General features: G+C 43.4%; 1 protein-coding gene across 1 annotated transcript in view; it reads left to right on the forward strand.

Annotated features, from left to right (window-relative positions):
* The window catches only part of LOC8039158 (glutamate receptor ionotropic, kainate 2), a 62,348-nt gene extending 53,070 nt beyond the window's left edge, over positions 1-9,278 (forward strand). Inside the window, exons 6-7 of the mRNA XM_040216011.3 lie at positions 4,096-4,361; positions 6,234-9,278. Coding sequence (XP_040071945.3) covers positions 4,096-4,361; positions 6,234-6,386 — 419 coding nt within the window. The 3' untranslated portion in view covers positions 6,387-9,278. The remainder of the gene's footprint in view (positions 1-4,095; positions 4,362-6,233) is intronic.
* Positions 9,279-15,659: the final 6,381 nt, after the last annotated feature.

Here is a 15,659-nt window from a genome sequence, read left to right on the forward strand (position 1 = left end):
GCGGCGTTAAGTTTGGGGGGCATTGTACAAGCTTTAATGTGCTTACTTTTGTGCGCTTCTACCATAGACTTGCGTGCATTGCCTGGTGTCAAGCAATGGCCGCCGGTGGCAACGTCGACGGGCTCCCGATCCGCGATCCAGCCTACTACAATAGAGATCAGTGGACTAATCGGTTGAGGCGTCGTCCCATAGGCGAAGATTGCGGGTTCGATCCCCGCACCTCGGCCAATTTTTTGCCAGTTCTCTTTTCCTTTTCCTTTCCTAGCTTTAATGCAATTATTTTAGTAATCGCCTTCTCCCCTCTTCGTTCACAATATTAATACGGCTGCTCTTGACAATCTTCACTCATTACCTTTATATATATATATATATATATAATTACATGCTAAGATCCATATACTTGTGCCTGAACATGAGATAAACATCTACTTAGATTTCACATTCAAAATTAGCACGCATTTAATAAATTCGTGCGACAGGGTCCGGATTCCCGTTGTTCCCGAAATAATAAACTGGCTCTTACCAGAATTCTTGTTAACTAAAAAAACAAAAAAACACACGAGACAATTGACAGCGTGAAGTAAGCAGTTCTTTATGTTTCACGGTTCAGTCTCACAGTAAACGAAGTTAGTTCAGGTGTAACGTAAAGCCACAAAGAGTAAGGAAAATCTACAAAGAAGGTGGAATGTGCCATATACTGACGCGTGCGTAACAGATTACATCGCACACGGCTTCCACACGAAGGCACCGGGTGTAAACCCCACCGGCTAGTTCTTATTTTTTATCTTTCGCGACTCTTCTAGAACGTTTTAGCAGTATCTTGTAAGTTATCACTTCTTACTGCGCACAATATTTTTGGCTATATAGTCTATAAAAATGAAGGACTGGCAACATTAAGGCAGTCGCCTTTCCTTTTCCTTCGGACGATGTATGTTTACTTTATTTGTTTTCTAGGCACAATATTGCTCCCTTAAACGTTTGGTGTTGTTCCTCATTAATTTACTAATTTTATGCCTGACCGCATATTAATTTCGTTGGCGTGCATTTCCTCAACTTATGTATACAGAAACATGAATGACGAAAGTAATCCCTGGAGAAGTGGGACAAGAGGGACAAAGGACAAACACAAATCTCTAAACACAGCTAAGTTATGCAAAGGTGACTGGTGCGCGGCTGAAAAAAAACCGCCTGGTTCTGGTACCAAATCATGGACCTCTTCATTTGCAGTGGAGGTCTTACCAACTAAGCAAACCAAGAGTTAGACGTCAGCAGAGCGAAAGGGTTTTATCAGCTGGCACCAGTCTTACACCAAAACGAGTGAACGGCATACATTTTAAGGTTAGGGTGAAAATTAAATTAATGCAAAGGTTCAAGCGAGCTGGACAAGAATGACGGAAATATTACCCGGAAAACGGAGAGAAGGGCAAAAAGGTCAAACACAAATTTCCAAGCGCAGCTAGGTGACTGGGACGTGACGGAAAAAATCCGCCTTTTGCTGGTCTCGAACCAGTGACCTGTCTATTTCCAGTGGAGCACTCTACCAACTAAGGTAACTACGAGTTAGACGTCAGTAGACCAAAGGGATTTTATCTGCTGCCACCAGTCCAACACCAGCAAGGGTGAACGGCCTGCAGTTTAAAGTCACGTGATAATGCAATTAGTGCAAAGGTGCAAGCGAGCTGGACACGAATGACTAAAGAAATACATGGAGAAGGGGAATATTGGGACGAAGGACGAACACAAATCTACAAACACAAGTAGGTAAGTCGTGCGCCACCCAAAAAAATTCCGCTTGGTCCTAGAATCGATTTAGAGTCCTCTCTATTTCCAGGGGGGCACTCTACCATCTGAGCTAACCAGGCGTTAGCCGTTAGTAAATCAAATGGGTTTTATTAGTAGACGGGTGGCAGCTGATAAACTCCGTTTGCTTCATTGATGTCTAACTCCTTGTTAGCTCAGTTGGAAGAGCTCTCCACTGAAAATGGAGAGGTCCCTGGTTCGTTTACAGGACCAGGAGAATTCGTTCGGTCGCGTAAAAACCACCTAGCTGCGTATGAAAATTTGTGTTTTTTCTCTATCGCCTTGTTTCCCTTCCCCAGGGATTACTTTCTTCATTCTTGTCCTGCTCGCATGCACCTTTGCATTAATTGCATTAATATTATAACCTTAAAATGCAGGCCGTTCACCCTTGGCGGTGTGAGACTGGTGGCAGCTGATGAAACCCGATTGCTCTACTGATGTCTAGCTCCCAATTGCTAGGTCAGCGCTCCGTTAGAAATGTCTAGGTCACTGGCTCGATAGAGTCGATACCAGGACCAGGCTGATCATTTCGGTTGCGCACCAGTCACCTATCTGATTTTGGAAATTTGTGTATGTCCTTTGTACCCCTTGTTCCCCTGCTCAAGGGATTATTTTCAACATTTTTATCCAGCTTGCTTGCACCCTTGCATTAATTGGATTAGCGTCATAAACATAAAGATTAATATTGGAAGGATAATATAATAAAATCTAACAGCTTTGAAAATAAATTCAACTGCTACTTCTAAATAAACGTCACGTGTGCCTAACTCACAAAGATTCGTGTACAGAACCTCCCTTTTTGACAAACAATGAAAGCGCAGGGTCATGAAAGCATAATATAAAAAAGCATGCTTTTGGGTAGAAAGGCATCGTTCAGTTTGTTTACTAAAGGAGACATGCGAGTAGACGGAGAAATAATGATCAAAACATTATTATGGTCAAGGTTTTCTAACACTCTAATTATCATTTTTGAAAAAAACCCGAATCTGGATCGCGATATACAAATCTAGAAAACCATTATTAAATTAGGTTGGCATACTTGGAAGCAAACTTGTAATGAACACGAATATAAACCCAGTTTGGGAGCTAAATTAGCTCTTAATATCAATGCTATATTTTATTTAATATTATGGTGGAAGTACCCGCCATTCATGTTCCACCAGACGTAGCTTGTCATAGCTCCGAAGATATCCGGCAAAATTACAGAAAAGGGCGGATGCAAAAAAAAAAAAAAAAAAACGTTAACGAAAATTATTCTGGTGTTCAATATTATAATTTTTATTTAAATATGAAACTTAATATTAAAACTAAAAAAAACAAAATATTGAACGCTGAGAAACAATTATAAAACAAAAAAAACTCTTGGTTTAGTAAAATAATTTCAATTCAATTAAAAAAAAAATATCGGACAACTAACTAGAATACAATTTGGTATCGCTAAATATGCCTTCTTATGTAAACACAAGATCCGTATTTTGTTGTGATTTTTTTTATCACTACTTACGGGAAATTTGCTTGAAATAGTGTGTGAACCACGTGTTCCCTGCATTTCTATCTAGGCTTAGCTCAGGCAGGCCATGGGACGTCGCCATGTGGGGGCGCGTCCCGGATGCGAGGGGAAGCCGTATTCCCTTGCGGTCGGCTCTCCCTCGCTCTTCTCGGGTGATTGGCCAAAGTCACACCCCTCGAGATCATGACTTGGACACGTCCGCTCCTCCGGGGAGCCAACCTACATCCGACCCCCCCGGGCGCGTGCATTCCCGCAGGCTATATAGGACGGTCCAAATCCAATGTCACGAACTCTCGCTGAAGGAGGCTCTGATCGACGGAGCCTTCGTTTCTTTTTCTGATACTCCCCCTTCCGTGATATTCTCAATAGCGGCAGCACGGACTCTGACTGGCGATCCTGTCAAAAGAGACAGCGCCGTCATCTGTGACATTGTTGGCCCTCGGGCAAACGTGTGGCCTTTGTCGTAAAATAAACACGTCGTTATCCGGGCCCGAAGAACCTTCTGTGTTTCTAAGTGGTCCCCCAAAGGGGAAACCCACAATAGATGAAGATTTATAAAAGAAAAAGTTATGTTTCTACAACGTTGTCTAAACTCTACCCAAAGCAATATGAGCGCAACTTATGTTGTTTAGCGGCGATCCCGCTAACCTCGCGAGAAGCCGATCTAATGGCGGATTCGTGTACTTGTGAGCGGCCTTAGTTAGAAGAGTGCATTAGAAACATCAGCGTGCGCAGACTGTGTTTACAGTTAGCGTTGCTGTATTTTACGTACGAATGACTTGCAGGTTCACCCATCACGCAACTCCTCACCAACAAGATCCTGCAACTTCAAGAAGACGGCACGCTTCGTGCGCTCCGGCACAGGTGGTGGTCCAGTCCCGTGTCCGTCAAGCGCTGCGCTAGCGGCGCCTCTTCGGAAGGGGCTAGCCAGAAGGAGGCCTTCTCGATAGGGGCCTTGGTCGTTGCGCTCACTATTGGCTGCCTGGTGTCCCTCATCATTGTCGTCCTTGAGTGCCTTTGGAAGATCCGCTGTACTTCCAGGAAAGAAAGGGTTGGTATGAGTGTAACATTTGTTTTACGATCAAAAGCCCTCGAAATCTAAATTTTTTTCGTCTAGAGGGGAAAATCACGTCGTCGTTTATCTTATATTAGATGTTACCTCAAATATTCAGAAAACTTCGGTGTCTGAAAGAGACGCTTGAATGGCATTCACAAACAACCCTAAATTTCAACGAATGATATTACGATACGTATATTCCTGTTGCATAATCAAGCTACAAAAATAGTTAGTAATTAAAAGCTAAAAGAAGCACATATGGCCATGGGTGTATAACGCAAAAAGATTGTTTTACCATAGATCAGGTAGAAAATCGGTTCTGTGTTCAGTTGTCAACTTTAAATAAGTGTAAGTTTTGCGGAATATAAGCCATTAAAACACGAATTTGTTTTTTTTTTTCATTTGAAGACGGTGAATTAGATAACATTGATAAGTATATTAACATGGGAAAGTATAATGTGTGACTGAGTGGAATATTTAATAAGTCATTTGAAAAATATATAGGTTTCTTATGTCTCAAATACACTGTTGTTATAGCGACGCACCAGGAACTGCCCGTATAAAGGACCAGCGAGTATTAGAAAACCTTGAAAGCCCCATCGTAATACTAAATTTCGCTACACTTTCGACTAACAGAATACCGAGCTTTTACTTTTGCTCCTTTTAGACTCGTATTAATTTAGTGATTTACGCGATTTGCGATGTCACTGGTAAGAAAGTTGGAAGACATTCGCGCCTTTTACCTGGCGGGTGATGACCAATTTGGACGATTGTAAATTTTGCGTGCGCAAAAGTTGAAGGTCGATTGTCGGCAGTCGGTGTTTTACAAATCACTCTTTTATAACCCCTATTCTAGAGGCTCTGCAGATCAAAGTTTACTAGGCAAAGTAATAGCAACCGAAGCCAATCGACGTATGACACCAGATATAGCAATTATCTTTTTCATTTTGTAGGGGTGGGCGAATAGTGGTTGAAAGGGAATAGCGTTGCTTATTAGCAGCCATCACAGTGCTGGAAAGAACGGCGACATAGGGCGTCTCTTTGCAGGGTTGAAGCTAAGAATGGCGCTGCGCTATTCGAGTAAAGCCACTTTTCGCTCAACCCAAATTTTTTTGAGGACCACGTTGGCACCAGGAAACCTAAATACTCCTTTGTTTTGTGAGTTCTATGAACCTGGTCCTTCTATCATTTTAATGTATGGTTAGGATGTGGTTTTCTACTGCAAATATGGGAGTGTACCATTAAACTTGTCCGGGGGACACCCCCTAGGTTGCAGTTTACCAAAAATGGTATGCACCAGTAAGGCATGCTATTCTCAGAATGTAGAGTTGGCCGGACTCGCTCGAATGCCGTTCGAGAGTGCCCGCAACCCTCGGGTCAGCGTTTTTGTTTGTTCTTTTTCTCACGGAGAATCAGTCAGTTTAGACCGTCTCCGTGGTTCTTTCAGACGAATCTTGGTGACAGGCGGCACCTGGAAGATGGCGTGGTTTTACTCTGGCGGATTCGGTTTCTGTTTACGTTGGCTTTAAGTACCGCCGAATAGCTGCGAAGAATTATGGAAATGCCTTAACAATTAATTGACCCAAAAAGCTGTATCCTCAAGGGCTATTAGACGTGACGCTTATTTTTGTTTACAAACTAGACTTTTTTTTGACAATATCTACGGTAACCCATTGTATACTTCTAATGACAAGGGTGTATGAGATATTGTGGTTAAGAAATTCTAACTTTCAGGTCGCATTATTTGAGTGATAAACGCCAGTGCCTGCTTTACTAGGTTAATGCTTGATTCGGAAACGTTAACTTTTCTACACCTTCGCCGAAGATTTGCTAATAGTGCACTGTGTCTTGTGCCGTTGCTCACAGGGCTTCTTCCTCTGGGAAAAAATACGACGTGGGGTCACGAACAGCGAGTCACTCCAGGACTCTAATCTTATTGTGTTGGACCCTCCAAAAGAGTTCCAAGACGATCAGGAAAACCTCCCAATGACTTCGTACAAGGGCGATTCGCTCGCCTAGTACCTACAAGTGATTAGCACGTTTCACAGCGACAAGCGATGGTCAAACTTGTTGTTCTTCCGTATGAAATATTTCCGGTGCTCATTTTAAGCATTTAAGATGATTGGAAAACAAAAAGAGGATGATCAAGAATATTCGTGCGTTCAGTAACACGATATACCGGTATTCTGGGAACGTGGAGATTGTGAGCGACTTATTTTTGTTAAACATCTTAATGTCTTTCCGGACGTTTAGATTTTACCACCTACCTTCTTTTTAATGTTATTTTGTTGCTCTTAAGCTTTCAACATTGAAGCTAACCTGTGTCATTGTAATTTTGTTTCGTAACTTGAATAACGAAGATTCCATAGGGTTGATCGTTCGTAAGTTAAGTACTTCATTTTAATAAGGATGTCTTGTGCGAAAGATGCACTCTCCTAGAGGAAGGCAAGTAAATTAACGGTCACAATATGATAATGTCACAGGCGATGCATCGAATTGTGGTTAGTGTAAGAAGTTACGAACACCTGCAAGAAAGCATTGTCAGGTTTGGAGAATGCGCTCTTATATAGCTGTCAGAACAATATAAGTGGGCAATGCATTCACGACTTCAATTTTAACTTATAAATTAGCCTAACAAACGACCTTATTTCAAAAACTTCATATTTATAGGAGGTGTTTGTTTTGTGGCACCGCTAAATAATAGAGATATAATGAGCACCCCTTTCCCATGTGTGTGTGGGAGCCTAGATTTATTATAATATACGCTAGAGGTTAAACTGGCGCCAGCACCTACGCGACTTTCGGGTGTTGCATATGAAGTGTGTAAAAACAAGTGGCGATACTAAACAAAATGACAACCGAAAGGAATCTGGAATGTATTCAAGTTTCTCCAACACTCCGGTGACGCCTTTATCTTCCTTATATTGCGGTCCTGTCACTATATGAAAACGACCTCATCGTGCATCTGTTCGAGCATTTAAAAACATTGCAAACGTAAAGAATAATGTACGTAGGCTATGCGAGGTTTCTCTTTTTATTATTTCCGTGCCGGGCAGCTTTTATCGGGTGCTTCATTTCTTGCTTTTCTTCATTTTCAAAGATTTCGAGTGTGCAGGTGATGTATTGAACGGAGAACAAGTAAATTTGCACATATGCATGATCAGAGAAAATAAAACAGTACTTATTTATTACAAATCTGAGTATAATTACTTGTCATTAACTTTATTTTGATTGGCTTTATGCAGATGGATTTACCTGACCCAGTGTTACTGCGTAGTTCTTGCTGTCGCTCTTGGATTTCCAGATGTCATTCGAGTGTCTTCCATGTTAATTCTTCTTGCCGAAAAGCACCGACGCCTTGCTCGCGCTAACACTGTCTATCAGTGCAGAGAAATACATGTATGAAGCTCTTTTAACACTGAGTGTAATGCCAATCATTCGAAAGAAAAACATTGTAACTGACCAATATTTTTTTATGTACGCGATTCGGAAATGTTCCAGGCTATTTGCTACGTTCTAATTTTCGTAATATTTGCTCTTATCATCAAACGCAGAAAAACATTTACCCGATTTCCTCCGTGAGAACGCATTACCGGAAGTCGATTTGGACTGGTTACTTTGTGCTTCCTTTCGCAACAGCACACTAGCGTCAGCGGAACCTCTAGCTTAAATTATAATAACTCCATCTGCGGGGCAAAGAATCCGCTGGTGTCCTGCGCGTTTAAATATGTCGGTCTGCATGATAGTGATGATACTTTAAGTGTACGCAGGCAAGCTGGTGGTAGCTAGTCATGTCATTTAACACCTAAGATTGCGGTTCAGAAGGTGGTTGACAATGATGGTATTGAGGGTTGGACCGTTTTATCATCTGCAAATGTGTATGTTTTTTGCATTTGAAGATGCTTTCAACAAAGGAGATCTCTGCGTAGAAGGCGTTTCAGAGCTGCTTTGTGACCATAAACAGGACGCTTGAGAATTAAACCATTTAGCTGAGTTTTAGACTTTCCGTTTTGTGTCTGTTGCTTCAACTAAAAGTTGCCTTTCTTTTCTGCACCACCGTCTCAGGTGTTAAACGACATTATTTGGTCGACACGCGACTCAAGTTTGTGTCATAGCCGCCACAAACCATATTCTTAACGGTGTGATGAAGTCTTAAATGTAAGAGTTAAATACGAAAATGTGGTCTCAAGTAAGCATGTTCTCCAAGTCCACGCGTGACAACCTATTTAGTACAACTTGATATTGAAATGCACATATAAAATGAGGATAACCAATAACAGCTCGGTGTGACGTGGTTTGTAGGGGCTTGCTGCACTGGCACCAAGATTGCATTTATCTTCGTGGGTTATGGTGCTTCGCAACGTTCTGCTGTGAATTAGAGTTTCCCGTTTAAAACAGTTCATTTGTGTAAATATAATGTAAGTTGTAAGACAACGCATTTATTTGTTCATTGCCTGCTACATGTAACCTATTTACATAACGCCAATATTTTATGCCTTCGCACTAAACAAAATGTGCTGATGAATTATACTGTTATTATAGCCACTACTATTTGCGGTGGAACATTTAATTTTGTATTTTTGGCTTAACCAAACACAGAGCTACAACCAATGCATAAGAAAAACATAAACTCATCTCTGCCAATTAGTGCCTTGAATATTCTTAGGCATCCCAAGAACTTTAAATTAGCTTTGATCGAAAGCTTTTCACGAAGACGCACAATGCACAGCTCACTTCAACATTTGACCCCCTTCTCACTGCCATCATATTCTAGTACTTTAATTGATCTAGAATTGTTTTTTTTTAATATAATTAAGTCAGTGGTTAGCTCTTGAACGGTGTTTCACTGTCACATTTTACAGTGCCTTCCAAATGCTGTGGAATTCTGAATGTTTTTAAGATGTGAAATTATGTCTTGACTCACAATTTGAAATAAAGATGTTTTCACATTGAACCACAATTTTATTTTATCTAGTGTGAATTGTTCTTTTTTATGGATCTAATTACAAAATTTTACTCACGTTCGAGTTAAAGAAAAAAATTTCTGCGTTGTCAGAGCAATAGAGGTGTTTCAATTAATCGCAGCAGCTAAGCATAACTGACCAGAGAAGCGAATACAAAACGCGTACAGTACCTCTACGCGTTTTGTATTCGTTTTGTATATATATAATGTCAGAAAATTTACTCAGATGTTTTTAAAGAAAAGACATCAATATTTCCAGTGTTGTAAGGAAATAAAAGGGTACAAGTAAAATCACGGTTTAGCGATAGTTAATTTTGAAATGTTTTAGTTAGTTATTTTTATGGCATAACAATGTTAAGCCTGAAAAACGCAGTTTATAAAATTTTCAAAATCGCTCTTACCTGAAGACATTTCCACCATTATTTTACTTCATGAGAATGTCCTCCTAATACCTGATAGTATATACCGGGTGTCGCAAATAGCGGCCCGGTTATTTAAATCGACTGCAAAAATTGGCTTCTTAACCTATCGCGTTAAGATTTTGTGCAGCGTTGCCCACCGGGGGTGAATTTGTTTTATAAAAATTGCCAAGATCCAACTTACCTGAGGAAAAAGTAAAAAAATAAGAAGGCTTAACTCCCTTGAAAACGCAGTGAAGCCACCGGTTTTCAAACAATAGGGCGCCCTATTGTTTGAATACCGGGGCCCTCACCATTATCGAGCATAATAGGTCCGCGTATGTTTTGTAGAATTCGGCGCCGACCCCTTCAGGTCCCGGCTATTTGTTACCAGATAGATTCTTTATGGTTTTCTTCATTTCTGATTATCCGATGGGAGCCTTTATCGGGTCCCTGATCTTTTCGGAGTTGGTGGCGAGCTCATGCAGAGGTGTCTGCTGGACCGCGGCATCACATTCCTGTCGTCCGGAAAGGTGCGTGTAGTGTGACTCGAAGGCCGCAGCCTGTCTGCCCGATGATCTCCTAGCCGAACGCTGGAGATGTGGTTAGCCTTAACCCTTTTCTTCTCGAAAGTTTGGAAGATTTTCGAAGGCTGAGTCACAGCTTCAAGGTTCTGTTCCCTACTCCTCATCTGCGCCCCCTTCAGCCTTTCGGCCATCAGCTCCAGAAGCCTTGCCTTGAAGTACCGTATGTCCTGGGTGAACGGCCCCGGGCTATTTTCCTCTTGCTCGAGTACAAGGCGGAATGTGTTTGCTAGAGCTCGCTCTTCCCGTCTGGTCTCGGTTGTCCTGGTACTTGAGCAGGCCTCTGCGGGCTCTCGGAGTTCACCCTTGAACTTCTCCCACGCGCAGTCGTTTACGGACGCCCCGAGATGTTCAAGGCGTTGCCGTACCTCCGATGTGAATTCCGGATCGACCAAAATGACCATATTCTCTTCCAAGGTGCCCCCATGCGCTGGTCGTCGTCCACGCCACCCCGGAGCTCAGATATCGCAAGGCCATGATCAGAGAAAGACACCACTGCCACATCGTACGAGCCCGCACGAGGGAGGAGTACGTTGGAGAAATAGATGCGGTCGAGGCTTGCGTGAGAGCCTCGCTGCCACGTTTTGTATTGCGGTGTGAATCTTGGGAACTTGGACGTCACGACCACCAAGTCGTTATCCCGAAGCAGGTTGCTGAGCGTGGCTGCGCTAAAGTCCATTTTGTCGGCACTGCTACTCCTGTCCGAAGAGAAGAGGACACAGTTGAAGGCACCCCCGAGCACTGCGTCCCCAGGAGGGTCCAGCATGCTGCCCCGAGTTCAAAGAAAATCCGGCGCTCGCTTGGGCTGTTGGGTGCGCATACCGAGATGAACCTAATGAGGTGGTCGCCCACGAGGCCGCCTGCTGTGGCGGATCACCCGTCGTCGCCAAGATATCGATCCAGCACGCTGACGTCTTGACGCTTTCTGACACGTATCACCGTGCCCCCACAAAATCTCGTTCTGAGGGTGTGAACTCAGTAAAACACGAGTCCGAAAACACGCACGAATGACATTGTCAACTAAGGCGTGAATAGCTTTGTTTCCTGAACAAGAACGATACCAGTTTTTTCCTCAATCAGCGGGTCGAGGAGCCATTTCTCCCTCTTCAAGGTGATTAGGCTGATCGTGTTGACTGTTCTTATTTTTATACTTCTCTCGGGGAGGGGCTGTTGACCTATGTTGGGGATGTGGGAGGGTTGCGGCGCAGGAGGAATTTCATCGGGTGTGTGTGTGTGTGTGGAGGGGGGGGGGGGAGGGGGAGAATGGGAGGCGGGATATTTGTTTGTTTTATTGGTGAGGACAAATATGCAATTTCCTGGAACCAAGCATGATTAGGGAGCTCAAAACTCCAGAACAAAGCACGCCCAGCGAACAAATATCTAGGGAAATATGTTCGCGAGCCTAAACCTGCATCTTCTATTGCTCGTCGGTGATTCACAGTAGTCGCTTTACGGTAAAGTATGGGACGAGTTGCAACAAAGTAAAATATAGTCTCCCGAGTACATTGCGCAGGGATAGAGGTGTTAGCAGCAGCTAACACCTCTATCCCTGTGCTTCCATACATCTATGACTTCAACACGTATTATTGTGTATGGCGTGTTTTTTGTCCTGCACGGGAGCTCGCAGTCTGAATTCAGAAGCTGCCGCGCCGCGGCGCGCAGATTGCTGCGCACGGAGGAATTCTGTTAATAGAGTAGTACGAGTATGTGTGTGTTTTACGACATAGTTTATGTTTTAATGTATTTTAGAGCGCAGCTCTTAGCCGCTTCTTTTCGGGTTGAGCGGCGTCGGCGTCGGCGTGACGGCGCGGGACATTATGAACGTATCCCCGCTAAAGTTAGCGGGTAAATAGTCCTGCTAAATTTCGCTGGAAAATATTTCCGCTAAATTTAGTGGGGAAATTTAGCGCAAACATTTTCCCTCTAAGTTTAACTGAATAATTTCCCCCTAAATTTAGCGGGGAAAATGACGCCACGTTTGAATGTCACGCCACCCATAAACCAATTCAGCTTCAGGAGGAGAGAAGGACGAAAGGAGGAGGAGGAGGGGAGGGTACGAAGAAGGATGAAGGCACACCCTCCCCTCTGTACTTTTTACTCCTCCTCCTCCTCAAGAGCTGCGCTCCAGTTTCGCATTACAGATATTTGTAAAGGTATTTATTTCTCTTTTTTTTAATTTCAAGAAGCTTTCCCTCTTAAATGAGTATATTGCGAACGAATCCAACCATGCATATATATTATATGTTCAGATTTATGCTACCAATAATATTTCTGCTCATATTCGTAAAGGATCACTTGCAAGTAACGGAATTTCTTGTAATCCTTTACATTTTATAATTCTTTTGTAACTGATTATTTACATATGTGATCGAGTAATCATAAAGTGATTTCCTTACATATTTACCTAACGGTGTCTCTGTAAATTGCTACATTTTTATTCCGAACCCCCCTCCCCTCCCCTCCCCGCCCCTCCCCCCCCCCCCCCCCCCCACACACACACAGACTTTCTAAGATAAACAAAGTATGTTCCTCTTAGTAAAGTCGATCGCAGTCACGCTGTCACGCTCATTGTTCAGTAAAAAAGAAGCTTGACACTCTTCAGTTCCACAAAGCCTGTCTTACCAACGGCAAGACAATAAATCTTTTTTTTTCTGCGGACCATAAAAACAAAGTAAGGAAATCCAAATAGGCATTCCTAAAAAGAAAAAGAAAGTGGGGGCAAACTATATCCGCTTTTTTCAAGCCAATTGTTTATCGCTTTGCGATGGAAGACGGGAGAGGAGGACACCAAGGTTTTGTGCACCTCTTTGAGAAGCTTGATGCAGTAAGTGCGCAGGCAAGAATGAGCAATGTCTTTTTCGGTTAATGTGACTACGACCATTTTCATAATGTCCCAACAGGAAAGGACTACTACTAAAAGCGATGTGAAAATAAGTGCAGGTATTATAGCCATAAGCATGCTCTTTCGTTGCTGCACAAAGAGCATTATAACACTTCTCAACTTCTTGTTAGTGAGCAGGATGTATTTTTTGCTTCTTTTTATCTTATTCGACAAAGTCTTAAATGATACTTTATTGTAGGGCAACTTTCGGTCTGGCCCGCTTTATTTGTTCCTCTCAGCCAGGTTATATGCATGTCAGGCACCCTTTTTGTTCGTCAGCTTTTGGCGAGCACTTCGGAAATTGCAAAGGTCCTCGCTTTTTTTTTTCTTCTGTTTTTTTTTTTCCAAGGAGGACACACCTTATCTCAAACGAAAGCTTTTGCTAATAAAAAAAAAAAGCAGAATTAGGCAAGAGATTTCGAGGCATGAGGAGGGAGTGAAACCTGGGAGCACGCAGTTCTTTGCCCTCTGCCGCCCGTTTTCTCAGCGGACGCCTATCTAGAAAACACCGGGCTACGCTACTGCCGGCCCGTGCTTTGTGCGTTTTTTAACGGCACAATTAGAGACACGTACACATACGTGCGTTTACATCACCTTGTCTTTAGCGACGTTTTCATTAATTTCATAGGAACGTAGTGTTTTATTACCTTATTATATTTATATCGAAAATGTTTTATTATCTTATTCAGCAATGTCTTTACCGAGGCTCGAGTTGTTCACAGCCAAAGTAAGATGAAAACAGATCAGAACCATATTTGTTATTTAATTGTCACGTCTGGCTACCCTGTCTTACTAACTTCGTCTTCAAACATCTGGCTATATTGACCGTTTAGTTAGATGTTCAAAATTCAATTTTTATTCCAGGCTCGGCCAGTGGCATGACCACTGCTAGAGTTTCGCGATTCAAACAGTGTCAGGCACTGCTGCAACGACGAAGGTTTGCTCTTTCTTCGGGATAAAGAGCACCTATATCGCTTCGCTGTAATGGCACAATGCACCAGGCGCGTAGCCAGGATTTTGTTTCAGGGGGGGCCCACTCATGACAAAATGCTGTATGAGGGGGAGGCGGGAGACGAGGTCCGATGCAAAATGGAAGATTTCGGGGGGGGGGGGGGGGGGGCGGGCCCCATGGGTTTCTCTCCTGGCTACGTGACTGCAATGCACTATCAAGCTTTCATGAGGAACCATATAATCCCAAGTAGCACAACTCGCCGGTTTGGGACTGGGGCGGTACCGGTCTACCGGTAAGATCCTACTAGGGCGACGCTGGAAATGCACCGCGGCGCGACAACGGGCCAGTGAGATTGCCAGTCACCGGCCAGTGACTGGAACTGACTGGGGCGTTCGGCACTGGGCGTCAAAGCGAGTTCCCGGGATGCTGCCAGCACAAATCCCCAGCGTAGTACCATTAACGCGGTAAGATACCAGCAAGACCCCAGGCTAGCGGCCTCAAGCCATACAGTCCCCGGGCTTCTTTTGTCCCAGCGAGTTCCCGGGCTGCTGCCAGCACAAATCCCCAGCGTAGTACCAGTGACGCGGTAAGATACCAGCAAGATTCCCGGGCTTGTTTTGTCCCAGCGAGTTCCCGGGATGCTGCCAGCACAAATCCCCAGCGTAGTACTAGTAACGCGGTAAGATACCAGCAAGACCCCAGGCTAGCAGCCTCAAGCCATACAGTTCCCGGGCTTGTTTTGTCCCAGCGAGTTCCCGGGCTGCTGCCAAAACAAATCCCCGGTGCACTACCAGCAGTACCGCAAGATACCAGCAAGACCCCAGGCTAGCGTGCTAAAATCGTACAGTTCCCGGTCTTGTCTTACAGCCTAACATGTGGTTTTGTGTGCAATTTACACCTGAAAGAAATGATGTAGTTCATAAGAAGGGTAATTTTAACAACAAATGAGTGTAAACAATAATGTAGCACTGTACATGAAAGTAAATTTCTGGCATAGGTATACACTTTTTGGTAAAGCGGCTGCCACAGCCATCTGTTGCTCATACACATGGTAGCAAATAAAACATACAAAATTGTTACCGTAATTGTTTAATGTAAGCTCCAGTGAAGCTACAGCTTGGTTGGTCATCGTGGGCTTGTCGCTAGAGGAGTGCGCTGAATGAAAGAGGCTGCATGTCACGGGCCTAGGAAATGTTCTTCACACTTTTCATGCAGCTTGTGATGCAAGTCGACCATGCACCCAGGAAGGGGAGTCCTTCATTAGAGCACCTGCAAAGAGAATCAACAGCACAAAAAAAATGACAGGGTAAATCAATACCAGCTGCACATGATAATCCAGAAATTCCAAACTGGGGCGAGGGCTTAAAAGGTTAAAACAGCGCAAAGGACGACAAACAGGGTAAAGGACACGGACATAGCGCTGACTCGAAACAAAATTTTCATTGAACTCAACGGAACAATATATACACACTATTGAGAACAAAAAGAAGAAAATCAGCCCGAAAAACACCCAA

Source organism: Ixodes scapularis, unplaced genomic scaffold (assembly GCF_016920785.2).
Source record: "Ixodes scapularis isolate PalLabHiFi unplaced genomic scaffold, ASM1692078v2 PGA_scaffold2__306_contigs__length_199485367, whole genome shotgun sequence".
In the NCBI taxonomy this organism is placed as follows: domain Eukaryota; kingdom Metazoa; phylum Arthropoda; class Arachnida; order Ixodida; family Ixodidae; genus Ixodes; species Ixodes scapularis.